Source organism: Microcebus murinus, chromosome 13 (genome assembly GCF_040939455.1).
Source record: "Microcebus murinus isolate Inina chromosome 13, M.murinus_Inina_mat1.0, whole genome shotgun sequence".
NCBI classification, from domain to species: domain Eukaryota; kingdom Metazoa; phylum Chordata; class Mammalia; order Primates; family Cheirogaleidae; genus Microcebus; species Microcebus murinus.
The window spans coordinates 24,532,987-24,560,686 of record NC_134116.1 but is presented as its reverse complement, the minus strand read 5'-3'; the positions used below and the strand labels follow the sequence as shown (position 1 = coordinate 24,560,686).

Genomic DNA, 27,700 nt, shown 5'->3' with positions numbered 1-27,700 from the left:
TTGAAACAAAAATTGTACAGCAGTTAAAACTGCTATAAAATGGTACTTTCAACAGGCTGGAGGTGGGGTATGGGTGCATTGCTTTGTGTCTCAGTCACATCTAGGAGTTTTGCTTACCTAATTCTGTTTCTGAAATAAGCAACATCAACACAGTTATGAGTCAGGAATGTGCTTTTCCCCAGATCGGCCCTTCTTCCTGGAATTACTAAGGTTTCTCTACCTGACTCTCCTACTACCTGCCACTGGGCCAGTTCCTTTCTCAGCACTAATGCAGGGTCAATCAGTCATATGCACCCAGAGCAGGTAGATTCAGTCTTGAGGAGTGACCTAGAGAGAGGACCAAGGCCTATCTGCCCTAGAGTACTGCCTCCAATTGTAGGCTGAGAGAGCCCTTCTCAAGAAGCACCCTTGGGTGAGAGAGAGAGCATGATGCTCTGGGCAGTGTTGTCCAGGCCAGACTCCACAAACAATCCTTTTGGCTGCAGAGAGCCAGTCCAAAGCTAAAGAGACCAGGTTGAATCAGCTTTATTTATTCAGTTAGTTTTACAATTAAATTATAACATTTATTTTTGATACATTTAAATTAACTGTGTTAATGGGATTGGTGTAATTGGTGATTAATATCTACTAAGATCTATAGCATATATTATATATACAAACACACATTTATGGTACATGTGTACCTTGAAGATACCGGTCTGGATCTAGACGATCCAGTAGTATCACAATAGAGTGAGTCACATGAATCGTTTGGTCTTCCAGTGCATATAAAAGTTATGTTACACTATACTGTATTCTATTAAGTGTGCAATAGCATTATGTTTAATAAAAGTACATACTTTAATTAAAGGATACTTAATTGCTAAAAAATGCTAATGGTCATTTGGACCTTCAGTGAGTTATAATCATTTTAATAGCTGCTGACTGATCAGAGTAGTGATTGCTGAGGGTTGGGGTGGTTCCTGGAACCCTGGTTAAATAGATCTCAAAAAAATAACCAGCAAAATCCAAATGGTGTTTTGCTGCATTTTATTTCTATTAGATGGTTATTAATGTTCTTAGGGAAAAGGGTCTCACTAGCTTGGGAGAAATGCTGCATACCATTAATAAATATGTTTCTTAAAGAGTCACAATACATATTAGCATATTAAAGCTCTGAGAAGTACTATGCTTGGGAAAATCCATTCATTTAATTATTGAGAAAACCAATTTATTTGCATAGGGGAAAAGTTTTTCAACTTAGCTCACCTTCTGCCATTCCTCTGAGACATTTTTTACTTAATGTCAGTTAGAAAAGCACTTCCTGAAAAAGCATATGGAGCATGTCTTGGCGCAGTGGCTCACGCCTGTAATTTTAGAACTCTGGGAGGCCGAGTCAGGAGGATCACTTCAGCTCAGGAGTTTAAGACTAGCCTAAGCAAGAGAGAGACCCCATCTCTACCAAAAAAATAGAAAAAAATAGTCAGTCATGGTCATGTGCATCTGTAGTCTTAGCTACTGAGGAGACTGAGGCAGGAGGATTGCTTGAGCCTAGGAGTTTGAGGTTGCAGTGAGCTATGATGATGCCACTGCACTCTACCTGGGGCAACAGAGCAAGACTGCTTCAAAAAATATGAGTCCTAGTTTTTTAATAGCTTTCAGAGAGTAGAAACTCTGTTGGGAGGACAGTACAACATTAAGTATGTCAATATTGAGGCAACTGTGGTATATCAAGGTGGCGATGTATAATAGATAGTTGGAAATATGGGTCCAAATATCACTTGAGAGAGTGGCAGCACATAAAGATTCAGAGACCACTGGGTATGTAGGCGAATTCCTAGAAGAACTGAGAGGTAGAACCTGAGACAACACAAATACAATAGGCCACCCTCAGCCCCCTTCAACCTAAATGACAGAGATTCTCCAAAGATCATGAGTTTAATCAGAAATAAGCAGAAGCATTGCAATGCGGATTATTCATGCCATAGCAACCATGGGCACATTTGAGGAGGTTGAAGTAAGGGGAAAGTGTTTAAAATACACGTTAAATTGTTCTGAAACTAAGAGAACATTGTTTTCAGGGGCTTATCGCAGGAGTTGACATTAGTTTATTAGTGGAGACTGTGTCAGGCAAGTGATCATGTGCATCTGGCTAGCTGTCTGTCCTTGGGGCTCGTGTAGCAAGTTGCAGTTAGGTAAGTCCTTGACAAAAATTCTTGTGATAGGCCTATGTGCGTAAGAGCGCTTCAAAGCTTTTGTAATAGTTCTTACTATAGGCACATGTGCCTAAGAGCTCTTCAGAGAGTTTTTGTGATAGTTCTCATCATAGGCATGTGTGTATGAAGGTGCTCCTTTTAACCTTTCAGCTTTATTTATTTATTTTGTTAGGGTTTCACATGAATGACTCCATTTTGATCCTCACAACTTTCACACACCTTATTTTGATCCTCACAACTTTCACACACCTTATCTGTGGTTTTGCTTTCTGTGGTTTCAGTTACTCATGGTCCATTGTGGTCTAAAAATATTAAAGGGAGAATTCCAGAAATAAACATTTTATGAGTTTTTAAAGAGTGATGAAATCTCATACCTTCCAGATCCATCCCCCTGAGACATGAAGCATCCATTTGTCCAGTGTATCCACACTGTCTATGCTTCCCACCTGATGGTCATTTAGTAGCCATCTCAGTTATCAGATAAAATACATAGTATGTATAGAATTCAGTACTCTCTGAGGTTTCAGGCTTCCACTGGGGGTCTCAGAATGTATCCCCTAAGGATAAGAACTGTACAGGGGACTATTGTAATTAAGGAGTAGGAGAAAGAAGATAATCCAGTGTTGTTCTAGAAGTCGAAAAAAGGAAGAGTTTTGAGAACTAGGGAGTAAATAGTGTCAGATTCCACAAAGAGGTCAAAGGCAATCAGAAATGGATAAATATCTCTTGGATTTGGCAATTAGGAGTTCACCAGTTATTTAAGTATACACATTTACCAAGAAGTGGTGGGATCAGAATTCAGATTGTAAAACTAACACAAGAATGAAGTGGAAAGAGTCAATTCAGACTACTTTTCAGAAAGGTTAATTCTGCAGCGAAGAAGAGAAAAGGCTATAGTTTGCACTTCTTGTGCATTTGTTTTGCATAGTACACACCTCATGAACATATCTATAGGTTAAGAAAGTGGCTGAGTGCAGAAGAAAAGGTGAGCAAGTGAGATAGCAGTCAGTCATATAAATCCTTTTTGGTTATGTTAAGGATTTTGGACTTTATTCCAAGAGCAACAGAAAGCTATGGGAGTGTCATCAGATTTGCATTTTTTAAAAGACCTTTCTTATCTGTAGGGTATACATTTAATACTTCTTTCTAGATGTGAGATTAGGGTGATGGTAGTACAGGTGGAAAGAAATAAATTCAAAAATTATTTGAAGTAGGATCAACATGATTATGATTTCTTTCTTCTATTTATTTTGCTACAGGGACCTATTAAAGTGTTTCTCATACATTTTTAAGTTGCACATCCAGAGGAAATCAGTTCTGAAAGACAAAAGGAGCATAACGACCTTGGATTCATGACAGTTTGAATAACTTTAATTATATTGTGTGTTGTGTGTGGCTATTGATATGACATATTTCTCACTGTATAGTTAATGTATTTTTATGCTGTGGGCCCCTTTTATTAGTGTATGAGTTATAAAAGTTCAAGAAGAGGTAATAATTTGAGCCAGAAGGAGTGAAGCAATTCAATGTCTTAATAGTTTTCAATTAGCTATAGATTTTTATTTCATGCATGCATTTGTTTTCTAGCTCATTCAATATTAGTTTAAATAAGTGCACAGAGATTCATATAATCTGAAAAAATAATAGTGGGAAAAGGAATATGATCCAACAATAAAAATAATCTGAAATCAGGTATAAGCTAAGGACACAAAATACATGTATGTTTTATTTTAGCAGAATAAGCTCTCAACATTTTTTGAGCTAGGCTGAATATTTATTTTGGTTCTAAGTTTCCTATTAGTCATTATAAAGAATATTCCAATCAGTAACATGATTCAGAGCAATTATTAGAAGGAGAGAAATGAGCAAGATATTTTCCATGGATCCTTTTAGGATAGATTATGTAATGATATAAATAATAAGCCAGTTGGTGAGGTGTCTTTCACTGAGAGAAGACTTCCATGTGGAATATTTGGATTGTTGCCTTCCTGGTCAGGAAGAGACAAGGAGCAGAGGATACTCTTTCCATGAAGCGAGAAATATAATGGTGCCTGGTAATAAGGCATTATGTTGAAATTGAGATTTGTTGTTGGAGTAGAGGAAATGATCAGGTTGAAACTTTTAGAGATGCTGATACCCTTTCCTGATGACCATCACCTTTGGAATGTTTTTAGCAGGATATACTTAGTCTGTTACTGTGTATGGTAAACAAACCTGAAATTTTTGAATTTATGGGTCACGGACCACAGGAAAATATTACTGTCAGTTATGTAATTATCAGAATATAAAATAGAGATATTTTATGACCAAATGACTTTTCTTGTTTGATGAATTGCTTAGTAGTTAAATTTGGACCTGAGTGTATCCCAAAGTGGCAGGGAAGGATCTGGGGAGCTATAGAGATGGGCTTCAGACTTTTTGCTTTTTGTGTACCTCATGATCTGGTATCCTTAAAATTAGTAGTAAATTATGATACTGAGTAACATCTCTGATTCTGTATGCCATATTTGACAGTTCAACCCTTTTTGTTATCTCACTTCCTAGCCTAGTGAACTTTCAGACCTGCATACTTCCTTTATTGTTTTATTTTCTGCATTTTATATATTGAATTTTATTTTTGTCAGATAAATTATAGTCTAACCATTCTTTTATAATCAAAGATGGATGTGTATTTTGTGTTTGATGAGAAAATAGCTGTAATACTCATATTTCCTGGAATTACATGCCTCCTCTGTACCTCTACTACTTTTTAAAAGTTATGTTAATTTTTAATTATTATGAGTACATAATAGTTGTATATATTTATGGAGTACATGTGATGTTTTGATACAGGCATACAATGTGTAATAATCAAGTAATTGGGGTATTCATCACCTCAACTATTTATCATTTTTTTGTGTTAGGAATATTTCAATTCCATTCTTTTAGTTATTTTAAAGTATACAATAACTTATTGTTGACTATAGTCACCCTGTTGTGCTATCAAATATTGGATTTTCATTCTATGTTTTTTTTCTTATTGATTGTTCCCACTTTATTCATTTGTCCCTGCTACTTTCCCCAGCCTCTGGTAACCATCCTTCTACTCTCTGTCTTCATGTGATCAATTATTTTAATTTTTACTTCCAAATATAAGTGAGAACATGTGAAATATGTCTTTCTGTGCTTGGCTTATTTTACTTAACATAATGTTCTCCAGTTCCAACCATATTGTTGCAAACGATAGGATTTCATTTTTTATGGTTAAGTAATATTCCATTGTGCACATGCACCACATTTTCTTTATACATTTATCTGTCGATGGGCACTTAGGTTGATTCCAAATCTTGGCTATTGTAAGTAGTGTTTCAATAAACATGGGAATGCAGATATCTTTTTGATATACTAAATTCCCTCTTTTGGATATACACCTAGCAGTGGGATTGCTAGGACATATGGTAGTTTTATTTTTAGTATTTTGAGGAACCTCCATACTGTTCTCCATAGTGATTGCACTAATTTACATTCCCACCAACAGTGTAATGAGGTTTCCTCTTTCTCCACATCCTTATCAGCATTTGTCATTGCTTGTCTTTTTGATAAAAGCCATTTGATAAAAGCCATTTTAACTGGGGTGAGATGATATCTCATTGTAATTTTGATTTGCATCTCTCTGATTACTAATGATGTTGAGCAAATAACCTGTTGGATATTTGTATATTTCTTTTGAGAAATATCTATTTATATCTTTTGCCTATTTTTAATTGGATTATTTTATTTTTTCCTATTGAGTTGTTTGAGTGCTTATATATTTTCATTATTAATCCCTTGTCAGATGAGTAGTTTCAAATATTTTCACCTATTCTGTGTGTTGTCTCTTCCCTTTGTTGATTATTTCCTTTGCCGTGCAGAAGGTTTTTAGCTTGATGTTATACTATTTGTCCATTTTTGCTTTGGCTGCCTGTGGTTTTAAGATTTTACTCAAGAAGTTCTTGCTGAGACCAATATCCTGGAGCATTTTTCCAATGTTTTCTTTTTGTAGTTTCATAGGTTCAGGTCTTTAATTCATTTTGATTTGATTTTTGTATATAGTGAGAGATAAGGGTCTAGTTTGATTCTTCTGCATATAGATATCCAGTTTTCCCAGCAGCATTTACTGAAGAAACTGTTCTTTCTCTATTGTATGTTCTGGCACCTTTGTCAAAAGTGAGTTCACTATAGATGTATTGATTTATATCTGGGTCCTCTATTCTGTTCCATTGGTCTATGTGTCTGTTTCTATGCCAGTACCATGCTATTTTGGTTACTATAACCCTGTAGTATAATTTGATGTCAGGTAATGTGATTCTTGCAGGTTTTTTTTTTTTTTTTTCCTTAGGATGGCTTTGGCTGTTCTGGGTATTTTGTAGTTGCATATGAATTTTTTTTTTAGGATTATTTTCTAATTCTGTAAAGAATGTCATTGGTATTTTGATAGGTATTGCATTGAAGCTGTGAATTGTGCTTTGGGTAGTATGAACATTTTAACAATATTGATTCTTCCAATCCATGAGCATAGAGTATCTTACCATTTTTTTGTGTGTGTCCTCTTCGATTTCTTTCATCAATGTTTTCTAGTTTTCATTGTAGAGATCTTTGACTTCTTTGGCTAAGCTTATTCCTAGCTTTTTTTTTTTTTAATTTGTAGCTATTATAAATGGGATTACTTTCTTGGTTTGTTTTTCACATTGTTTACTGTTGGTATATAGCAATGCTACTGATATTTATATGCTGATTTTGTATCCTGCAACTTTACTGAATTTGTTTATTAGTTCTGATAGTTTTTTGGTGTAGTCTTTAGGTTTCTCTAAATGTAAGATCATATTGTCCGTAAACAAGGATAGTTTGATTTCTTTCTTTCCAATTTGGATTCCTTTTCTTTTCTGATTGCTCTAGGTAGAAATTCCAGTGCTATGTTGAATAATGGTGGTGAAATGGGCATCTTTGTTTTCTTCCAGATCTTGGAGGAAAGGTTTTTTCCCCATTCAGTGTGATACTAGCTGTGACTCTGTCATATGATTTTTTATTGTGTTGAGGTATGTTCCTTCTTTACTCAGTTTTTTGAGAGTTTTTATTGTGAAGGGATATTGAATTTTATTGTATGCTTTTTCAGCATCATTTGAAATGATTGCATGGTTTCTGTACTTTGTTCTGTTGATATGCTGTATCACATTGATTTTGCATATGTTGAACCATCCTTACATCCTTGGGCTGAATCTTATTTGATTATGATGAATAATCTGTTTAATTTGTGGTTGAATTCAGTTTACTAGTATTTTTTTGAAGATTTTTGCATCTATATTCATTAGAGGTATTGGCGTGTAGTTTTTTTTGTTGTGTCTTTGTCTGGTTTTGGTATCAGAGTGATACTGGCCTTATAGAATAAGTTTGGGAGGATTCCTTCCTCGATTTTTTTGAACAGTTCGAGTAGAATTGGCATTAGTTCTTTAAATGTTTGGTAGAATTCAGCAGTGAAGCCATGTGGTCCCAGAAATTTTTTTAATGAGAGACTTTATTATTGGTTCTATATTGTTACCTGTCATATCTTGGATTTCTTCCTGGTTCAATCTTGGTAGGTTGTATGTGTCTAGGAATTTATCCATTTCTTCTAAGTTTTCCAATTTATTAGCATGTAGTTGCTCATAGTATTCTCTAATGAGCCTTTGAATCTCTGTAGTATCAATTGTAATGTCTCCTTTTTCATCTCTGATTTTATTTATTTGGATATTCTCTCTCTCTTTTTTTTTTCTTAGTCTGGCTAAATGTTTGCCAATTTTGTTTATCTTTTCAAAAAGCCAACTTTTTTTTTCATTAATCTTTTCTATTATTTTGATTTCATTTATTTCTGCTCTGATCTTTATTATTTCTTTCCTAATACTAATTTTTGATTTGGTTTTCTCTTATTTTTCTAGTTCTTTAAGATTCATAGTTGTTTATTTGATATTATTCTACTTTTTTGATGTAGGCAATTAGTACTATAAACTTTCATCTTAGTACTGTCTTTGCTGTATCTCACGTTTGAGTATGTTGTGTTTCCTTTTTCATTTGTTTCAAGAAATGTTTAAATTTCCTTCTTTATTTTTGCATTGACCCGCTGGTCATTCAGGAGCATATTGCTTAGTTTCCATGTATTGTATAGTTTACGAAGTTCCCTTTGTTATTAAATTCTGATTTTATTCCATTGTGGTCAGAGAAAATACTTGATATGGTTTCAGTTTTTTTTTGAATTTTTTAAGACTTGTTTTGTGGCCTAACGTATAGTTTATCCTTAAGAATGATTGGTGTTCTGAGAAGAATGTATATTCTTCAGCTGTTGGATGAAATGTTCTGTAAGTATCTGTTATGTACATTTGGTCTATAGTGCAGAGTAAGTCCAATGTTTCTTTCTTGATTTTCTGCTTAGATGATCTGTTTAGTGCTGAACATGGGGTGTTGAGTTCTCCTATTGTTGTATTGGGATCTGTTTCTTTCTTTAGCTCAATAATACTTGTTTTATACATCTGGGTGCTCTAGTCTTGGATTCATATATATTTACAACTGTTATATCCTCTTATTGAATTGACTTCTTTATTATTATATAATGACCTTCTTTGTCTCTTTTTACAGTTTTTGTCTTGAAACTTATTTTATATGGTACAAATATAGCTACTCCTCTTCTTTTTTGGTTTCTATTTGCATGGAATATCTTTTCCATTCCTTTGCTATCAGTCTATATGTGTCTTCATAGGTGAAGTGAGCTTACTATAGGCAGCATAACTTGGGTCTTACTTTTTTATTCATTCAGCCACTGTCTTTTTTTTGTTTGTTTATTTTTATTTATTTATTTATTTTTTTTTTTTAAAGTTTTAATTATTTTTTTTATTTTGGCATATTATGGGGGTACAGATTTTAAGGTTTCAATAAATGCCCATTTCCCCCCTCCCCCCAAAAGTCTGAGTCTCCATCATGACCATCCCCCAGATGGTGCACATCTCACTCACTATGTATGTATATACCCGCCCCCCTCCCCCCTCCCACCTGCCCAATACCCTATTACTGTAGCACCTATGTGTCCACTTAGGTGCTACTCAGTTAATACCAGTTTGCTGGAGAATATATCTGGTGCTTGCTTTTCCATTCTTGGGATACTTCACTTAGTAGTATGGGTTCCAGCTCTAACCAGGAAAATATAAGATGTGCTATATCACCATTGTTTCTTAGAGCTGAATAGTACTCCATGGTGTACATATACCACATTTTATTAATCCATTCTTGGATTGATGGGCACTTGGGCTGTTTCCACAGCCTTGCAATTATGAATTGTGCTGCTATAAACATTCGAGTGCAGGTGTCTTATTTATTTATTTATTGTATTTATTTTTTTAGCATATTATAGGGGTATAAATGTTTAGGTTATGTATGTTGCCCTTGCCCCTGCCCCTGTCAGAGCTTTCAGCATGTCCATCCCCCAAGTGGTGGACATTGCACTCATTATGTATGTATGTACCCATCCCCTTTTACCTCCTCCCATCTGCCTGATGCCTGATAAATGTTACTCCTATATGTGCACTTAGATGTTGATCAGTGAAACCAATTTGCTAGTGAGTACATGTGGTGCTTATTTTTCCATTCTTGGGATACTTCACTTAGTAGAATGGGTTCCAGCTCTATCCAGGAAAATACAAGAGGTGCTATATCACCATGTTTCTTACACTCTGTCTTTTGATTGGAAAGTCTAGTCCATTTACATTCAGTGTTATTATTGATAAATAAGGACTTATTACTGCCATGTCATTGTTTGATTTCTGATTATTTTGTGTTCCTCTCTTCCTTCCTTCTTGTCTTCCTTTGTGTAAAAGTAATTTTCTCTGGTAGTGTGTTTTAATTTATTTTTATTTTTTGTATCTATTTTAAGTTTTTTATTTGAGGATATTAAGAGACTTGCAAAAAATTTTATAACCAATTATTTCAAATTTATGACACTGTAACTCTGATTACAAAAAACAAAAAATCAAACAAGCAATGAGAAAATTAAAAAAAACTTTACACGTTAACTCCATCTCCCTGCTTTTTGACATTTTGTTGTTTTTAGTTACAGATTTTGATACTTTCAATCTTTTAAAAAGTTGTAGTTATTAATTTTGTTAGGTTTGTCTTTTAATCTTCCTACTCAAGATATGGGTAATTTACACATCACAGTTTACAGTGACAGAGTATTCTATATTGGTCTGTGTACTTACTATTACTAGTGAGTTCTTTTTACCTTCAGATGATTTCTTATTGTTTGTTAATATCCTTTTCTTCCAGATTGAAGAACTGCCTTTAGCATTTCTTGTAGGTTAGATCTGGTGTTGGTCAAATCCCTCAGCTTTTCTTTGTGAAAGTCTTTATTTCCCCTGAATGTTTAAGGGATATTTTTGCAGGAAGTAATATTCTAGAATTAAAGTTATTTTCATTTATCACTTCGAATATGTCATGCCACTCTCTCCTGGCCTGCAAGGTTTCCATTTTGAAGTCTGCTGCCAGATGTATTGAAGCTCCTTTATATTTTATTTCTTTTCTCTTTTGGTTTCAGGATCCTTTTGTTATCCATGACCTTTGGGAGTTTGATTATTAAATACCTTGAGGTAGTCTTGTTTGGGTTAAATCTACTTGATGTTCTTTGACTTTTTTGTACTTGGATATTGATATCTTTTTCTAGGTTTGGAAAGTTATCCATTATTATTTCTTTGAATAAACTCTTCCTCTTTAATGCCAACAACTCTTAGATTTTTCCCTTTTGAGGATATTTTTAGATCTTGCAGTCATGCTTTATTTATTTTTTTCTCTTTTGACTGTATATTTTTGTATAGCCCATCTTCATACTCACTAATTCTTTCTGCTGTTTGATCAATTCTGCTGTTGAGAAACTCTGATGCATTTTCAGTTCATCAATTGAATTTTTCAGCTCCAGAGTTTCTGCTTGCTTTTGAAAACTTAGTATGTTAGTCTCTTTGTTAAATTTATCTGATAGGATTCTGAGTTCCTTTTTTGTGTTGTCTTAAAACTCTAAAGTTTGCTATTTGAATTCACTGTCTGAAAGGTCACATATCTCCATCACTATGGGATTTGCCACTGGTGTCTTATTTAGTTTGTTTGGGGAGGTCATGTTTTTCTGGATGTTCTTCATGCTTGTGTGTATTTACTGATGTCTGAGCATTGATGAATTACGTATTTATTCTAATCTTTGCAGTCTGGACCTATTTGTACCTGTCTTTCTTGAGCAGGCTTTCCAGGTATTCAAAGGGAATTGAGTGTTGTGAACTAAGTCTTTGTTCACTGTAGACATATCAGCACTAGGGGGTGCCCCAAGCCCAGTAATGCAGTGACTCTTGTAGAGTCCTGGTGATAATGCCTTGGCGATCTTGGGTAAAATATGGGAGAATTCCCTACATTACTAGGCAAAATCTCTCACTCTCTTCCTTCATTTTCCTCCTTGCTTAAAATTAGGAAACCAAAAAGGAGTCTCAGTTTTTGGGAGTTCTGGCTTTCATCATGTCAAGCTGTTTATTCCTTTTCTCTTTAATTTCTTACCCTCAGTGCCAGCAGTGTAACTGTCATTATTTTTTCCTCTTTCTATGCTTTTTTTCTGTTTTCATTTTGATGTTTTATGAAATATTTTATCAGTGTATGCATTTAATAAAATATATTTCTTCCCCCTCAAAATAATGTATGAATAAATGTATAGTGCATCTTTGGTGTCATAAAATGGAGAAAATGCAAGAGTAGATTTTAGAAAGCTACTGATAGAGTGAGTCTACTCTATCAGACATAATTATACTATCATGAACATATTTGTACCAATAATTACAAATGAACATCACCTTCATAGACATCAGGAGGTAAACTCATAAACATTTCTAAGGATTTTAGAATCATCTACCTTTTTCTCTTGGCCTCTGTTTATAGAATCTGCTAGAATTCCATGTGTAGTTCTGGGATAGAAACTTCTCTAATGGTCATAAAGAACTCCTCACAGTTATTTTGGAATGTCATGATCCCTTTTAACAATTATGTATTGTGTGATATGCCTCTTCAGAAGTTTTATTCTAATTATAAAAGAGCACATTATGAAAGAAGTAATAAAACTTTCCAATGTGGAACTCGGAATGCTAACATTTTAGCTCTTACTATTTTCCTCCCTATACTCCAAATTATGATAAAAGGGAATAAAGGAATAAAATAGGAAAATATATCTTTTGTTGAAATATCACCCAATGCCAAAATATTGGGCAAATTTCTGCACGATAAAGTTCATTGATGACAAAAATGGTAGCAAGACCAATAAGCTTACAGTTTTCTGTAGCTTGTAAAAGAAAACTTGCTCCAGAAATAAAAAAAAATGTCACCCTCAATACTGCCTCACTAACATTATTTGACACAGAGCTGTAGAAACCCCTAGGGAGAGTGGGCTATGAGACAGTCAATGAGAGTGGAAAGTATTGGTTATATTGATGTCTCTTAAAGTGCTCCACATGTTGGAGTTCACTAAGTATGTGCACCCTGACATGGCTGGCATGTTAAGTAAAGCAGGGCTCTTGCTAAAGTTGCCTCTAATGAAGTCAGGAGAACCAGCTGGAGAAGAAAGCATCACCCTGGAGACCACAGAAACACAGTTAAGAAAGTTAGACAGTTAGAAAGTTAGAAAGTTAAACTTCTTGCTCCACATCCTCCTCCCTACAATGATCCTTCCCTGTCACACTTGGACTTATGAACTCCTAATTGGCTTAAACCAATCAATAAAGCTCATATTTTAGCCACAATGATTATTCAGATATGAGCTTTTAAGTTAGCCAGGGCCAATAAAATGTAAAGAGAACTTTGCTGAGACTTCTGAAAAAGAAGTTTTCTCTTCTATAAGGACAACCTTAAGTATATTTTCTCTTCTTCTAAGTGGTATGGACTGAATCAGGGCAGCTATTTTGTTACTTGAGGCTAGAGTCCCTGGGAGTGTTCACCATGGGGAAACTAAGGATGAAGTGAAATCTGTGGAAGAAAGAGTGGAGGGGCAGAGAAGCAACAGGACCTCCATAAAACCATTTAAGCATCTTTGTCAAATATTCCCTAACATTATGCTTACTTCATACTTTTAGTTTTCTGAACCAATTAAATCTCTATGGCTTTTGCCAATTTGGATCGGATTGGATTGAGTTGGGATTTTTGTTTATTTTTATTTTGAGAATACTCGGGTGACACAATTTCCATTAACGTGTGTGTTAAACAAAGAGTGGCTGTCGGGATTCCCTATAGCGGAGCTGATGAAGTGCCAACTAACAGTTTTTTGTTTTCAAAACATTATTTTTTTCTAGGTGCTCAAAGAGCCCTGGTGATTGGGATGGGACAGTTTTGAGTGTCAGTCACCATTCTGTATCAAAACCACTCTGCCTTCCCACCCACAATTTCCAGTTCTGGTTTGTTTGGCTGGACTTTAGCTAACACTATCATGTATATCAGGGTTCCTGAGATCCTTCCATGTAATGTGTTGATCAGTCCATCCTCTCTTACTACCTCCTTAGGTAGTGTATTAGCTTAGGCACTTTGGTTGCAAGAAACACAAACTAATTTGGTTCATCTAATGCAGAAATAATTTATTATAAACCTTTAGGTGAAGCTTGTAAAAGCAAAAAATATAAGAAATGATTGGGCCTCAGAAAAGGACTGACAGGAACTATATAGAGCTCTGATGTTTTTTCTTTCATTTTTGTACTATTTGCTGTTTTGTATCTCCATAGTGAAATAGCATAGCATGTGACTACTAAATTATGTATAAAACAGCTCTGATGACAGCCTGGATTCTTTCTATGTTACAATTTGAATTCTCAGATGAAAGAATGTGATTGCTTCTGCTTGAGTCATATGTTCACTTTCAGTTCAACAAACTAATCAGAAGTATGGAGTCATATATGTGGCTGGTAAGTGCCTCTCTCATAGATGGGGGCATTGAGGGAGCAGTGTTTGGAGGAAATGGAGGTGGGCCATTATAAGGTGGGCCAATGCCAAAGGAAGTATCTGTTGTAGTTGGCTGAGTTATTTTGGTCTAAGCTCCATTTATGGTTAAAGATTTCTTCCCCACTCCACCTGTAACCCTACCAACAACAAGGTCTTTAGTCCATATACATCAGTGGAAGCAAATAGATCCTTCAAAATCAAGAGCTAATGCTTAATTTCATGTGCCAGATAGTTCAGAATCTCAGCTTTATCTTTGGCTTAGAGGAGCTCTGCTACGTGGGCATGGTTTTATTGAGAGAAAAAATGTGGGTTATTGGTTATTGAGATGGTCTTTTTAGGTGAGTTGGTGAAAAAGCAATAGAATAATTTGAGACCTCTTTTAAAAATTAGATGATGAGACTGCAATTCATTTTTTTCATCCTTTAAGTAGCAGGACATACTGTTGTTGCTGTGTGTGTGTTCATGGTACATGGGTGTGTATGTGTGTGTGTGTGTGTGTGTGTGTATGTTTAGGCCTTTTGTCTCCCAGACTGATTAACATGTAACAGAGTGTTAACTGTTGATTCCAAATTCATGTCTTCAAGTTTGAGAAAGCATTTTGTTTAGCATACCTTCTCTGTGCTTCATGGACACAAATTATATCCTTTCATATTAGAAATGCTTGTTATTGGTTATATAGCAAGGATTTAAGAGGATTTGGGTGTGTGATTTTGTGTGAAATTTAATTGACTATATCTAGAAAAACAACTCTGAGTACATTATCTGTTGAAGGATCAATGATGCCATTTATACATATGGGACAACATTTCTCTTCTATCTGTGAATATTATATTGACCTTTTTTGTCTAAATTTGTGGATTTCCTAAATAGTACTTATTTTTATTGAGTCCAGAACTATAAAAACTTATATTAACTAAAACACTTGATATTCTTCTGAATTTTTTTATTTTAATGAAAAATATCAATATATACTTTTATAGCACAATGCCTATATTCTATAAGGTAAAAAAGATGAATCTATAAATTACAGTGATATATTATTATGAAAAATACTTGTAAAAATATAAATACGATAACCAGAGATACTATTTTCAATGGTTTAGTGAGCCAGTTTTTGATATCCTTAGTAATATGCTCTTCCTAGATATATTAATATATTTAAAGCTATCTAATTTTGAATGAAGACAGCACTGCCTTAGGTTTCTTACAAAATATTATATGAGCAGCTAAGGAAAAAGGGAGGGAAATCAGTATTTTGCTGAAGACCTTTGTGCCAGGCACTGTGTTAGTTACTTACAATATGCTTGGAAACAAGGCAGAGGTGGTCATTATTCTATTGGAGCTTGTAGCCTTGAGAGAGAACCAGTATCAATTAAGTACACATAATGTTCAGGAAAGCTGAGGATGCAGGGTGGTGTTAGGGACTATCAGGCAGCCTTTATAGCTGGGATAGGCAGAAGTTACAAGGAATGAACATTAAAACTGTTAAACAGGCTTTGATAGAACAGCTTTCAATGAGTTATGCTGACCTTATGATTATTCCTTATAATTAACAAGATCTCAAATGCAACGTGATTGCTCATGAAGTAGCTATCTAATTAGAGCTAAGGAAATAACCAAAATGGTATCCCAGATGCTTCCAGATCTTTGAAAAACACAGATTTCTTGAATGAGGCTGCTTCCCCCAAATATAAATGAACTCTCCTTTTTTAAAACACTTGCAGGGAATCGCACTTTTTCTCAAGTTCTTTTTTTTCCCTTCTGCTTTGTTGACTGCTCCTTCTCAGGTTCTCTTCAAGGAGTTCCTCCTCTGTTCCATGTCATATTGGTATGCCTTAGGCTTTGTGTTGGCCAATGGTTCTCAACTGGGGGAGATTATACCGAAGGGGGACATTTAGCAATGTCTAGAGACATTTTGATTGTTACAGCTAGTGTGTGTGTGTGTGTGTGTACATGCCTGTGCACACATGTGCAAGTGTGTGTGCTAGTGGTATCTACTGGGTAGAGTTCAGGGATGCTGCTAAGCATCTTACTGAGTATAGGATAGCTCCCCAACAAAAAATGAATTATCTAGTCCTAAGTATCAATAGTGCTAAGATTGAAGAACACTTCATTAACTAAACTCTTTCCTTAGATGATCTTATCAAAATGCTTAATATTTAATATCATCATGTGTTTCAAATGCCCAAATTTATATTTTCAATCTGAATCTCTCTCCTTGGCCCAAGACTTTCATATTCAAATATTATTTCCACTTCTTTGATTGAATGTCTAATAGACTTTTTATTTTCAAAGCTGAGTTTCTTTATTTCTTTGCATGCCTGTTCCTCCTCGTGGTGCCTTTTTCTGTTGATCGTACTGATTATTCATCCAGTTTCTCAGGCTAAAGTATAAGGCTTATCCTTGCTTCCTCTCTCTGTTTCATCTGCCAGATCCGATCTAAGACATCTATTCCAAGTTATCGTCTACCTTAAATACATATATGTCTGATCTAACCATCTCTCATCACTTTTACCTTAGTCCTAACTCTCACTTGCAATACAGAAATACTGATTCTCAAAATAGTAATTAGAAGGAATTTTTAAAGAAACAAATAAAATCTTTTTCTCTTTCTTCTTTAAATCAGATATTTTCTATTGATGTACCTTCAAGTTCACTGACTCTTTTCTCTGTCAATTCTATTCAGCTTTCAAGCCCATCCACAATTTTTTTTTTTTAAGACAGGTTCTCACACTCTGTCACCCAGGCTAGAATGCAGTGGCTCAATGATAGCTCACTGCAGTCTCGAACTTTTGAGCTTAAGCGATTCTCCAACCTCAGCTTCCAAAGTAGCTAGGACTACAGGCATGCAACACTGTGCCTGTCTATTTTTTTTACGTTTTTTGTAGAGACGGAGTCTCTCTTTGTTGCATAGCCTGGTCTTGAACTCCCAGGCTCAAGCAGTTCTCCTGCCTTGGCCTCCTAAAGTGCTAGGATTACAGGTGTGAGAGACCATGCCTGGACCTATCCTATGAAATTTTATTTCACATATTATATTTTTCAGTTACAGAATTTCCATTTTGTTTTTTTCCCCCCTGTGGAAAATTCCTGTCCTATAATTTTTTTCTGAACTTAAGTTCTTTTAACTAATTGAACATAATCATAATAGATGTTTTAAAGCCCTTCTCTGTGAATTTTAACATTTGGCTCATCTTAGGTTGGCATTAATTTATTATCTCTTGTAAATGAGTCATTTTACACTGATTTTTTGTATTTCTAGTAATTTTAGGTTGTCTCCTGTATACTTTGAATGTTATGTTATTGTGACTCTGGATTCTATTATATTCCTTTAAAGAGTATTGATATGTTTGTCTTAGGAGAAATTTAAGTGGTTTGGACTCAGAATGACAGCTGTGTCTCTTGGGCATCAACTATAATTTTCATTCAATTCTTTCATCCTTAGTTTGCCAAGAACTAGGCTGCTTACAGGCTACTCTAGTCATGTGAGGTATGGTTCAGGGCTCAGTAAGAGACTTGGGCAGAGTTTACATACAGAAATTGGGGTTCTCATTCTTTGACCGTCTCTTGGTATTTCTCCTCCACTTTCTAGAAGCTACGATTGCTCTGATCTCTGTTTTTCAGTTCTTTATTCCAAAAGGACTTTGAGTTTTCTGTTGGAATCTGGGTCACTTTAAACATGGAATCTTCTTGGGCTAAAAGCCACAGAGATGAGAAACTTACCCCACACTTTTCTCTCCTTCCAAATATTGACTTCCCTCCAGAATCTTTCATCTTTTGTTCACTCTCTTGGGCTTTCAAGTTTGTTGTATTTTTCCAGAGTTTATAGTTGTTATTTGTAAGATAGCACAGCCATACTGGAGGTGGAACACTTCTTGTTTTCTACATGTATAGTTTATTTCCATGTCAGGTCAGGGAACTAGCACAGCCATTAAAAGGGTGTTGTCAGAACCTCTGTTTAGTATAAAGTTCCTGTGAATTTCTGGAATATACCATAGGAAAAAGTAGAATGGTTTGGTCTGCTATTACTCTGGGGAATATTATTACTGTTGCTTCGGCTAGATTTCTTTATATTGTAGGTGATAGAAGAGCCTATGGTAGATCCATACTTCACATTGAGCTGGAAGATGACTATGATATCTGTGAACCTTGCATCTTTGCACCATCTAATTCAGTTCCAGCAGAATAGAGAAAGTTTTGCTCTTCTGAGGGACTCAGAAAATATCTCCATGCATTTTTTTTTGTTATTGGCTAATTTTGAATCAATCATTGTGCTGACAAGATAGGATACTATGTTTTAGCCAAACATAAGGATGAGGGTTCATCCTTATGTGAACATCAATCTCATCTAAATAACTTTTATATGAGTGGGGAAGAGGTAGACTTTCAAAGGAAATTCCAGGAGAGGGAACAGATGCTGGCTAGCTTTCAGAAGATTCAATGCCACTGGCATGATTCTTGGTAGATTCATGTACTTAAGTGGTTTTTATTCTACCTGGATGAAGGATTATGTTGGACTCAGTCAAGACACTTCTGCTATTGTAACATTTCATGAACTCCTGTCAGTTTCAGAACATATGGCAAGAATATATTCTCAGAAAAGGTAAGAGGAGCAAGGTTACCAATATCATTTTTTCTGCTGTGAATTCCAAGGTCCTATTTTCTTTTGGTGAGCATTTGGTATTTCATAAATGCAACATTCACTCTGGTAAACCTGAATACATCTTGATCTTCATGTATTGGTACCAAGGGCCCTTTATTCTGTGTGCCATTAATAAAGCTAATACAATATGACTGTTGTCCTCATAAGAAGAGGAAGGGACATCAAGAGTATGCATGCACACTGAAAGGGCTATGTAAGAACACAGAGAAGATGACCATCTGAAAGCCAGGGAGAGACCAATCCTGCTGGCACCTTGATCTTGGACTTATAGCTTCCAAAAGTGTGAGAAAATAAATTTCTGTTGTTTAAGGCATTAGTCTGTGGCATTTTGTTATGGCAGCCCAAGTAGAATAACACAGCTCCCGTGTTCTTTTGATATGACCCTAGTAGTTATTGAATAGTTTCTTTGCTATCTGGTGGACAAGATGTTTAGCTATTGTGTTGTATTATATACTTCATGCCATAGACCTAGAATGAGCTATTTCTTCAAAAAGCCCTTGATTTCTTTTTGAGAGAAATGGTATTTCAAGACCATAATCTGGGCATGAGGGATGACCTTTGCTATTTAGTTAGTCATTGTTTCTAGGTCTTTTTAGTGAAGTTAGGAATTATATACTTTTTAAAGCTAAAATTCTTCATGAGCTCGTATTAGTATGTCATTCAAACTCAAGATTAGTTTTACTTAACCTCTTCTTTATTATGTCTGTATCTCCTTTCTTCTACACTAACAATCCTGATTTTCAAGGATACAGGATAGAATTAGAGAATAGAATTTGAAGATTCTATAACTATTTCTTTGTTTTATCCCATATTATACTCACTACATTTTCAGAATAACATGAATTATAGCTTTCAGTACTTAAATCCTGTTTCTGTCTTCAGGAGCTTACATTATCTGTACCTCTCTTTAATATTTGCTGTCACTATGTTTCGAATCTTTTCATTTTTTTTAGTTTTTCAAAATCCTTATTTTTCATCTTGTTTCTCTTAAGACATTATCTTTGTGTGGTTGGCTCTTGTGTTCCTTCTAGTGGGTCTTCATTTAGAATTTTTTTCTTTCATCTTTAGTTCTTCCCTGAGTACTGTCTCCTCATATGTGAGTTTTCCTAATTCTGATTTATGTTGTTCTTTCATGTTTTGTGCCATTGTCTTTTAGCTTGTTTTCAAATAGTATGACTACATTTTTGATCTGGGTTTTCTTCGGGGGTGGGCATATATTTCTAGGATGCTTTCTTTGTCTGTAGGATATTATTTTGTTCCTTATTCTCATCTTTATTGTACTAGCTCTGTGTGAGATTTGACCTCAGTATTTTTTTGTTATTCATTTTATGTGAAGTTAGAGTTTTTCTGAGCATTTAGATTGAAAGAGGCTTCAGAATAACTTTTCTAACTTTGAGGCGTTTCTTCTATTGATTTTGTATAGTGTCTGAAAATGTGGCCACTTGTTTTCTGAGATTTTCCAGATTTATTCCCTTCCTACTTTCTCTGTCTCTTGGATACCTATTCTTTGAATTTTGATTCCACTTCCAGAAGTTTCTCTTCTGTGCTGGGTTCTATCCTGCAACGGAGCCCTACTAGATTTGAGAGTTTAAAGGGGTCAGTATTGGTCTTGTTCATTCATTCTTTTCTATTATGGGTCTGTTGCACACATTCAATAATTGAAAGAGCAAAATGCTCCTGGTTTCAGCTGCAATAGTAGTCCCCCTTATCCATGGGCGATATATTCTAAGATCCTGAGTGGATGCCTGAAACCTTGGGATGGTACCTAAACACTGTACTGCTGCCAAAGGGAATATGTTTCTGTTCATGTCTTCCACCCACAAATTGAATACTTTCCTCACCTTAACTAAGGATTTATCACACACTGTGGCTATAACTTTTGCAGTGTGAGGGGCAACATCAAAACTAGCATGAAAAAAACAAAACAAAACAAAACAAAACAAAACAAAAAACCCCCCAAAAAACTAGCATGAATTTCTTTTTCCTTCGTCACAATTTCACAAATAAAAGATTCAAAACTTATGTCTTAGCAAACTTGACATACAATGTTTTTTTCTTTCCTTATTAAGTCAAGAACTTTCACCTTCTGGCTTAAGGAAAGCAATTTATGGCTTCTCTTTGGCATATCTGAATTGTTAGCATCACTACTCTTGTACTCTGTGGCCATTATTAATTAAAATAAGAGTTACTTGAACACAAGCATTGTGATACCACGACAGTTGCTGTAATAGCTGAGGTTGCTGCTAACTGACTAACTGGCAGGAGCACTTACAGCTGGAAAACGCTGGGCAACAGGATGGGTCATACCCCAGGAGGGATGGAGCAGAATGATGTAAGGTTTCATCATACCACTCAGAACTGCAGCTATAGATTGTTTATTTCTGGAATTTTTCATTTAGTATTTTCAAACTGCGATTGACCACAGGTAAACTGAAACTGCAGAAAGCCAACTGGTGGATAAGCGTGGACTACTGGATTCTCAAATCAGTCTGCTGTGCTTTATGTGAATTTTGTTCGCTATTTAGGGGTTCTCCTATTCTCAGGTCCTTCAGATATTACTCTTTGCTTCTTTCTTCTACCTACTGCCCTTCCTAATTCTGATACTGTGAAGATCTTATGGTTGTTGCTGATTTCTCCCCATCCAGTTTGTATTTTGAAGTTTGTGGGGATATCATAAAAATATAGTAGATGGTAGATGTTTGCCACAATTTCTTATGCTAGAGAACAGACAGAAAGACATATTACATATTAATCAATGCTGCTGCTTCTGAGTGAGAAGTCAAGAAATACCCCCACAATTCTGTTTGAAGGCTGCTTCTGTGAGGAGCCTACTGTTTTATTTTAAATTTGTTTTGTTTTTATTGTTTTATTATTTGCAGAGCTTGATTTTACTATTTAGAAACATGACTGTTACTCCTGATTTGTGTACTCTTGCTGTTTTCGTAGCATTCTGGAATACTTTATGCCATGTTTCTTGAAGCCAGACTTTGAAATCTCTTTAAGGTACTCTTGTTACTATAAAGTATCTGTGTTCACTCTAGCTTTCCTTTCTTACGATGCCTATTCTATTTACAACATGAGATCTGCTGCCTGGGCCTTTTATCAACAAATATCTTAGTATGTCTTTTGTGCTTATACTGTGAGCAGAATGTAAGATATGGTTATTTCCCTGAAGATTTTGTTTAGTTTATCTTGTCTGTCTTTTGGACTGAGGTAGCAAGCTAGGGAACTGGTTTCTTGTCAATTGTTTTTCATCTGTACTGTGACTCCAAATCTAAGTTCGTTATAAGCATATCCTATAGGTGATACTGATGAAAACATGCCAGTTAGTGATAAGTAAACCTTTGAATTATAGTCTTGATTTGGCTTGAGATAAGTAAGATAATGCATATACATGGAAGATTTTTAACTATTGGTTTAATGAATGAAAATTGAGTGTTTTATGATATATTAGGCAATGTGCTTGGCAATGAGAGTATAATAATCAACAAAAATATCCTCCATTTGGAGCTTTATAGTATAGGTTGGGGAACTGATTATTTACTCATCACATTAAAGGATATAAAGTTGCAACCATGATAAGTTCAATGGTGAGGTCTGTGGCCCTCTAGGAACATGTAATAGGGACTTGAGCTGTCTGAGAGGTTAAGGAAAGTTTCCCGTGGGAAGACTGAGTGATAATCTAAAGAAAAATAGGTGGGAATGTACTAGGTGAAGGTGTGTGTTTGCTGCCTGGGTGGGTAAGAATAGGTAAGACAAGGGTGTCCCAGACAGAGGGAAGTAGTGAGAGGAGATTGGCTCTGTGGCAAGAGGGAGCTTGATGAAAACAGGGAACTGAAATGAGCCCAGAGTATGAAGGGAAGAGTACAATGGCCAGTGTTATTGGAGATATGTCTGGAGGGGAATGAAGGAAAGGGAGCTTACAACACATTCCTTGTTTAGCAATGTAGTCCAGCAAATGGTGTTAAGATATTTGAATTCCAGTGAGATATTTGCAATGACGTATTATGATCATCATCATCATTCTTTTTATTCCCCAGCACTCTTTCTCACACTTAATATGGTTATATACTTTAATATTTATTCATTGGTTCTTTCCCCCAATCTCCATTATTGCTCTTCTCTGAATGCTCATTGCTCAATCATTCCATTTAGGAATAAAGCTGAGAAGATAGTTTTGTTTTATTTGAATCCATTTTACTTTTTGAAGTAGAATTTTCTTTTGTACAACTTTAGGCAAAATAAGTGAAAAACAATTGCCAAAATGTTACCTACTGTGACACGTAAATATTTTATGCTTCTTAAACTTTGTAAAATGCTCAGATTCTGTCATTTGTTATTTGTCTAACTTAAACAAACTAAAGCTAAAATTATTAGAAATTTTGCTCTCTCATGTTGGCAAGAAGCTCTGAGGTGGGAGGGGTGGGCATATACATACATGATGAGTGAGATGTGCACCGTCTGGGGGATGGTCACACTGGGAGGTCAGACTTGTGGGGGGAGAGGGGAAAGGGCATTATTTGAAACCTTAAAATTTGTAACCCCATAATATGCTGAAATAAAAAAAAGTTTTTGTTTTGTTTTGAGACAGAGTCTTGCTCTGTCACCTGGGCTAGAGTACAATGGTGTCATCATAGCTCACTGCAACCTCAAACTCCTGGGCTCAAGCGATCCTCTTGTCTTAGCCTCCCAAGTAGCTGGGACTACAGGTACATGCCACAACACCTAGATAATTTTTCTATTTTTAGTAAAAACTGGATCTCATTCTTGCTCAGGCTGGTCACAAACTCCTGAGCTCAAGTGATCCTCCCACCTCGGCCTCCCAGAGTGCTAAGATTACAGGTGTGAGCCACCATGCCCAGCCGATTTTAAATGTTTTGATCTTACCTGGCATCAACTTTTGGAAATATGAGACCTGAGGCCAACTCTGTGGAAGAGCAGGTGGAGCTGGAAAGGTGGCTGTTATGTGTATGCATTTGTGTGTGAGTGCGAATGTGTTTTACTTTTGCTGATTTAAAATTGGTCGATGAAGAGCTAAAGTGGGAGCTGTGACACTTCCTAGACGTTAAGGGCTACAACTCTTCTTCCTATTGTAAAATAAAGGAATAACTCTATTATTTAGGCCATGCAAATAAAATTGTCCTGAGCTTTACATAAAATCTAGGTAGGCTTGGAATGCCCTGGGGCTCACACCATGGTGCTCCCGTTGGGGTTTTCCTCTTTAGGCACTGTTGCATGCTTCATGCCTTTTCCTCTTTTCCTCTAGCATATCTTCTGTGGATAAAGGTGCTTGCCCTGGGTCTCTACCCAGGAGGAGAGTGGTTAATCATACTAGCAAATGTGGTATTTTTTTGTAACTACAACTCTTAAATATGTGTAATAACTTTACATTTCACAGGACCTTTCCAAATATGATTATATAACTAAAAAGTGCTTTTAATATTGGGAATTGTCTCTAGCCAGCTATATAGTGAATATAATTTTGGATACTGGGTTTGGGCCCATGGGGGCCTCGATCCCCTATCGTATCATTATTGCAAAGATAGTTTATTCCATAAGAAGCACAAATATAATGGGGGCTAAAAAAGCAGGTGAAGTTTTTTGATCTTTATTTGATGTTCAGTATCATTTCCTCAGGAAAAATAATTGTTTTAGCCCCCATAAATCTCTAAAATATTTAGTTCAAATAATTTTGGCTGAATTAATAAAGTGAGTAAAAAAGTTTTAACTTTCCCTGATTTAGCTCTGTACTTACATAATAATTTACTTTTTCTTGAGTGGGCATACTTAATATTTGGCCGAGAAGTTAATAAAATATTTAAGCAAAGAGTTATGGTTTGGAATATTTTGTTCATGGTTTTGTTAATGAACAATAGATAAACTTTCTTATGGCAAGTGCTGTAGTAAATCAATTCTTCACATAGAACATGAACCCTTTGTGTGCAGCGCCAATCATAATGCCTGGTATGTAACATGATGCTTGTTAAATGGACAGATAACCACTCTTGAAAATATTATGTGTGTTTCAGGACCTGATCTTCAGGTTTGCGTATCCAAAAAACCTACATGTTGCACCAGGAAGATGGAGGAGAGATATCAAATTGTGGCCCGCCAAGATATGCAGCAGGTGCTTCAAACATCCAGCTCTACATTAAAGTTTCTAATATCTCGGAATGCAGCTGTTTTTCAAGGTAAATATATCTTGAGTTCTGAAACTAAGAACCAGCTTTGTTATATAATTGGCTTATGATGGTTATACTGGTAAACTTGAATGGGTTCATTTCCTTGTAGTTACGTAGTATTCTGGTATAAAATGAGATTTTAGCTTTTTCTAACCTTCAAAACTTGTTTCTATAAACACCACATGTACTCACCATCAAATTGGTATTAAGTGATCAACACCTAAGTGGACACATAGGAATAACATTTATTGGGCGTCGGGCAGATGGGAGTGGGGAGGAAGGGATGGGCATATACATACATAATGAGTGCGATGTGCACTGTCTGGGGGATGGACATGCTTGAAGCTCTGACTCAGGGGGGAAGGGGGAGAAAGGCAACACACATAACCTAAACATTTGTACCCCCATAATATGCTGTAATAAAAAAAAAAAGAAAAAAAACTTGTTTCTGAAGTCATCCTGGGGATGTATATTGAGTTGTAGTGGAGAAATTGTTACACTAGTGAAATGATTCTTGGAAATATATGCCTCTATAGGGTTCTTCCAGGTCCCCTAATATTCTGATCCATAGTTTTACTTTCATATGAATAAATATAATTATTAGATTTCATGAAAAAATATTCTGTAACATAAAATCTCATTGCTTTTAATAGGTAATTATGGACTTATTTTAAAAAATATGATTGGAAGAAATACTTGTCTGTATTAATATTTTCTTCCTGCAACCTCATGTGGTTTTCATAAGAACACTAGTGTGTAATATATCAAAGTGCAGGCAAGTCTGGTAAATAGTAAAATAGGAAACATTAATTGGATGTTTAAGGGTCATCTAAGACCAGAACTCAACCTTAATTCAAACAATATGTTCAGAAATAAAATTAATGGGTTATAAAATTACAAGGCACACTGAAAAATAGATGAACTTTTTCTTATTTTAGTCATCACTTCTATAAAATTTCTTATTACTCCAATAAAATAGCTTAATTTATTTTTCCTTTTATAAAGCATCAGCTATTCTGTATATGACTAGAATGAAAATGTCTGGATTATACTGCCTTTCAAACAAAAGTATTGCTTTTGTTCAACATAGAATATAACTTCTGTTGTTTCCCTTTTTAATAAGTATATTAATGTCAATCTATTTAAATAATTCACTTTGTTTACATACATAACTAAATCACAGGGCTGATTAATTTTTAAAACTACACTTACTAAATAAAATAAATACAATAAATCAGAGTAAATTTAAGTTGAGTTAAAATGTAATTCATGATGAATTGATATTTTTTATAGAAACTGAAATGTCAGGCTTAAGATGTTATTAATTTAGTGATTTTTTTAGATGACACCTTTATTTCTGTAATGAGATTTATTCATTTGAAATTGTTGGGGAAAATTTATTGATATGCATTTTTAAACCAAGATTCATGATTTCAAATGGCTGAATTAGAAGGCTTTAACTACCCACAAAAAGTTATGTGATGATTATTTGTCATGAAAATGATATTTTTGTGTACATGTATGTATGAAATATGAATTTAGGAGGTAAATGGGCAGTGAGTAGATCTGTCTGTGCAGAACACAAAACAGGGAATTTGTGGTTCTCAGTTGTATGCTTGAAAAGGTGAGCTGAACTTACACTGAAGAAAACTTAAAGTGTCAACTTGAGTTTGACAGAATCATTACAGATTTTTTTGTTGATACATAACACTTTACATATTTATGGGGTACATGTAATATTTTGTTACATGAATAGAATGTGTAATAATCAAGTCAGAGTATTTGAGGTATCCATCGCTTTGAGTATTTATTATTTCTATGTGTTGGGAACAATTCAAGTTCACTCTTCTAGCTATTTTGGAATACACATTATGTTGTTGTTAAGTATAGGCACTCCACTCTCCTGTCGAATAACAGCACTTATACCTTTCCTCTAAATGTATGTTTGCACCCCTTACCTCTCTTCATCCCCGCATTAAAGATTTTGAAAGAGGGGAAGCTTCCTTATGATTTCTCATTTTTTAATGTCAAAGCTAAATTTCTCTTAAGTAAGAATACAGGACTCAAGAAGATCATGACAACTGTAACCTACTTTTTATTTTTATTTCTTTTTTTTAGAGACAAGGTCTTGCTCTGTTTGTTGCCTAGGCTGTAGTGCATTGGCACAGTCACAGCTCACTGCAGCCTTGAGCTCCTGGACTCAAGCAAATCCTCCCTGGTACCTGGGACTACAGGTGCATGATACCACACCTGGCTAATTTTTTAATTTTTTTGTAGAGACAGGGTCTCACTATTGCCCAGGATGGTTTCAAACTACTAGCTTCAAGCGATCCTCCTACCTCAGCCTCCCATAGTGCTGGGATTATAGTAATCTGCCTTTTTAGATAGCAGCATTAATTACATAGGTGAAAGAAAGTGCCAACAGTTACTAACACATAGGCACTTGATGTTAGTTAACATTCACTTTTGTCTTCAAAGATACTGTAACAGACTTTTCACATATTCTTTGACAAATTCATCGAGATAGAACACATTAAGTTCAAAATATTGGGAGACCTGGAATATTTAGACTTTTAAGATGGATTGAGGCTACTTAAAACTTTAGTAATAACCATCTCAGTAGTAGAAATACATGTTAAGGTATATGATTGTCTCTGTCTACCAAAGTGTCAGGTAAA

General features: G+C 35.3%; 1 protein-coding gene across 1 annotated transcript in view; it reads left to right on the top strand.

Moving 5' to 3' along the window:
- The window catches only part of GPC5 (glypican 5), a 1,282,273-nt gene that overhangs the window by 17,025 nt on the left and 1,237,548 nt on the right, over positions 1–27,700 (top strand). The window contains exon 2 of the mRNA XM_020290272.2: positions 24,870–25,031. Within this exon, the coding sequence (XP_020145861.2) occupies positions 24,870–25,031 (162 nt within the window). The remainder of the gene's footprint in view (positions 1–24,869; positions 25,032–27,700) is intronic.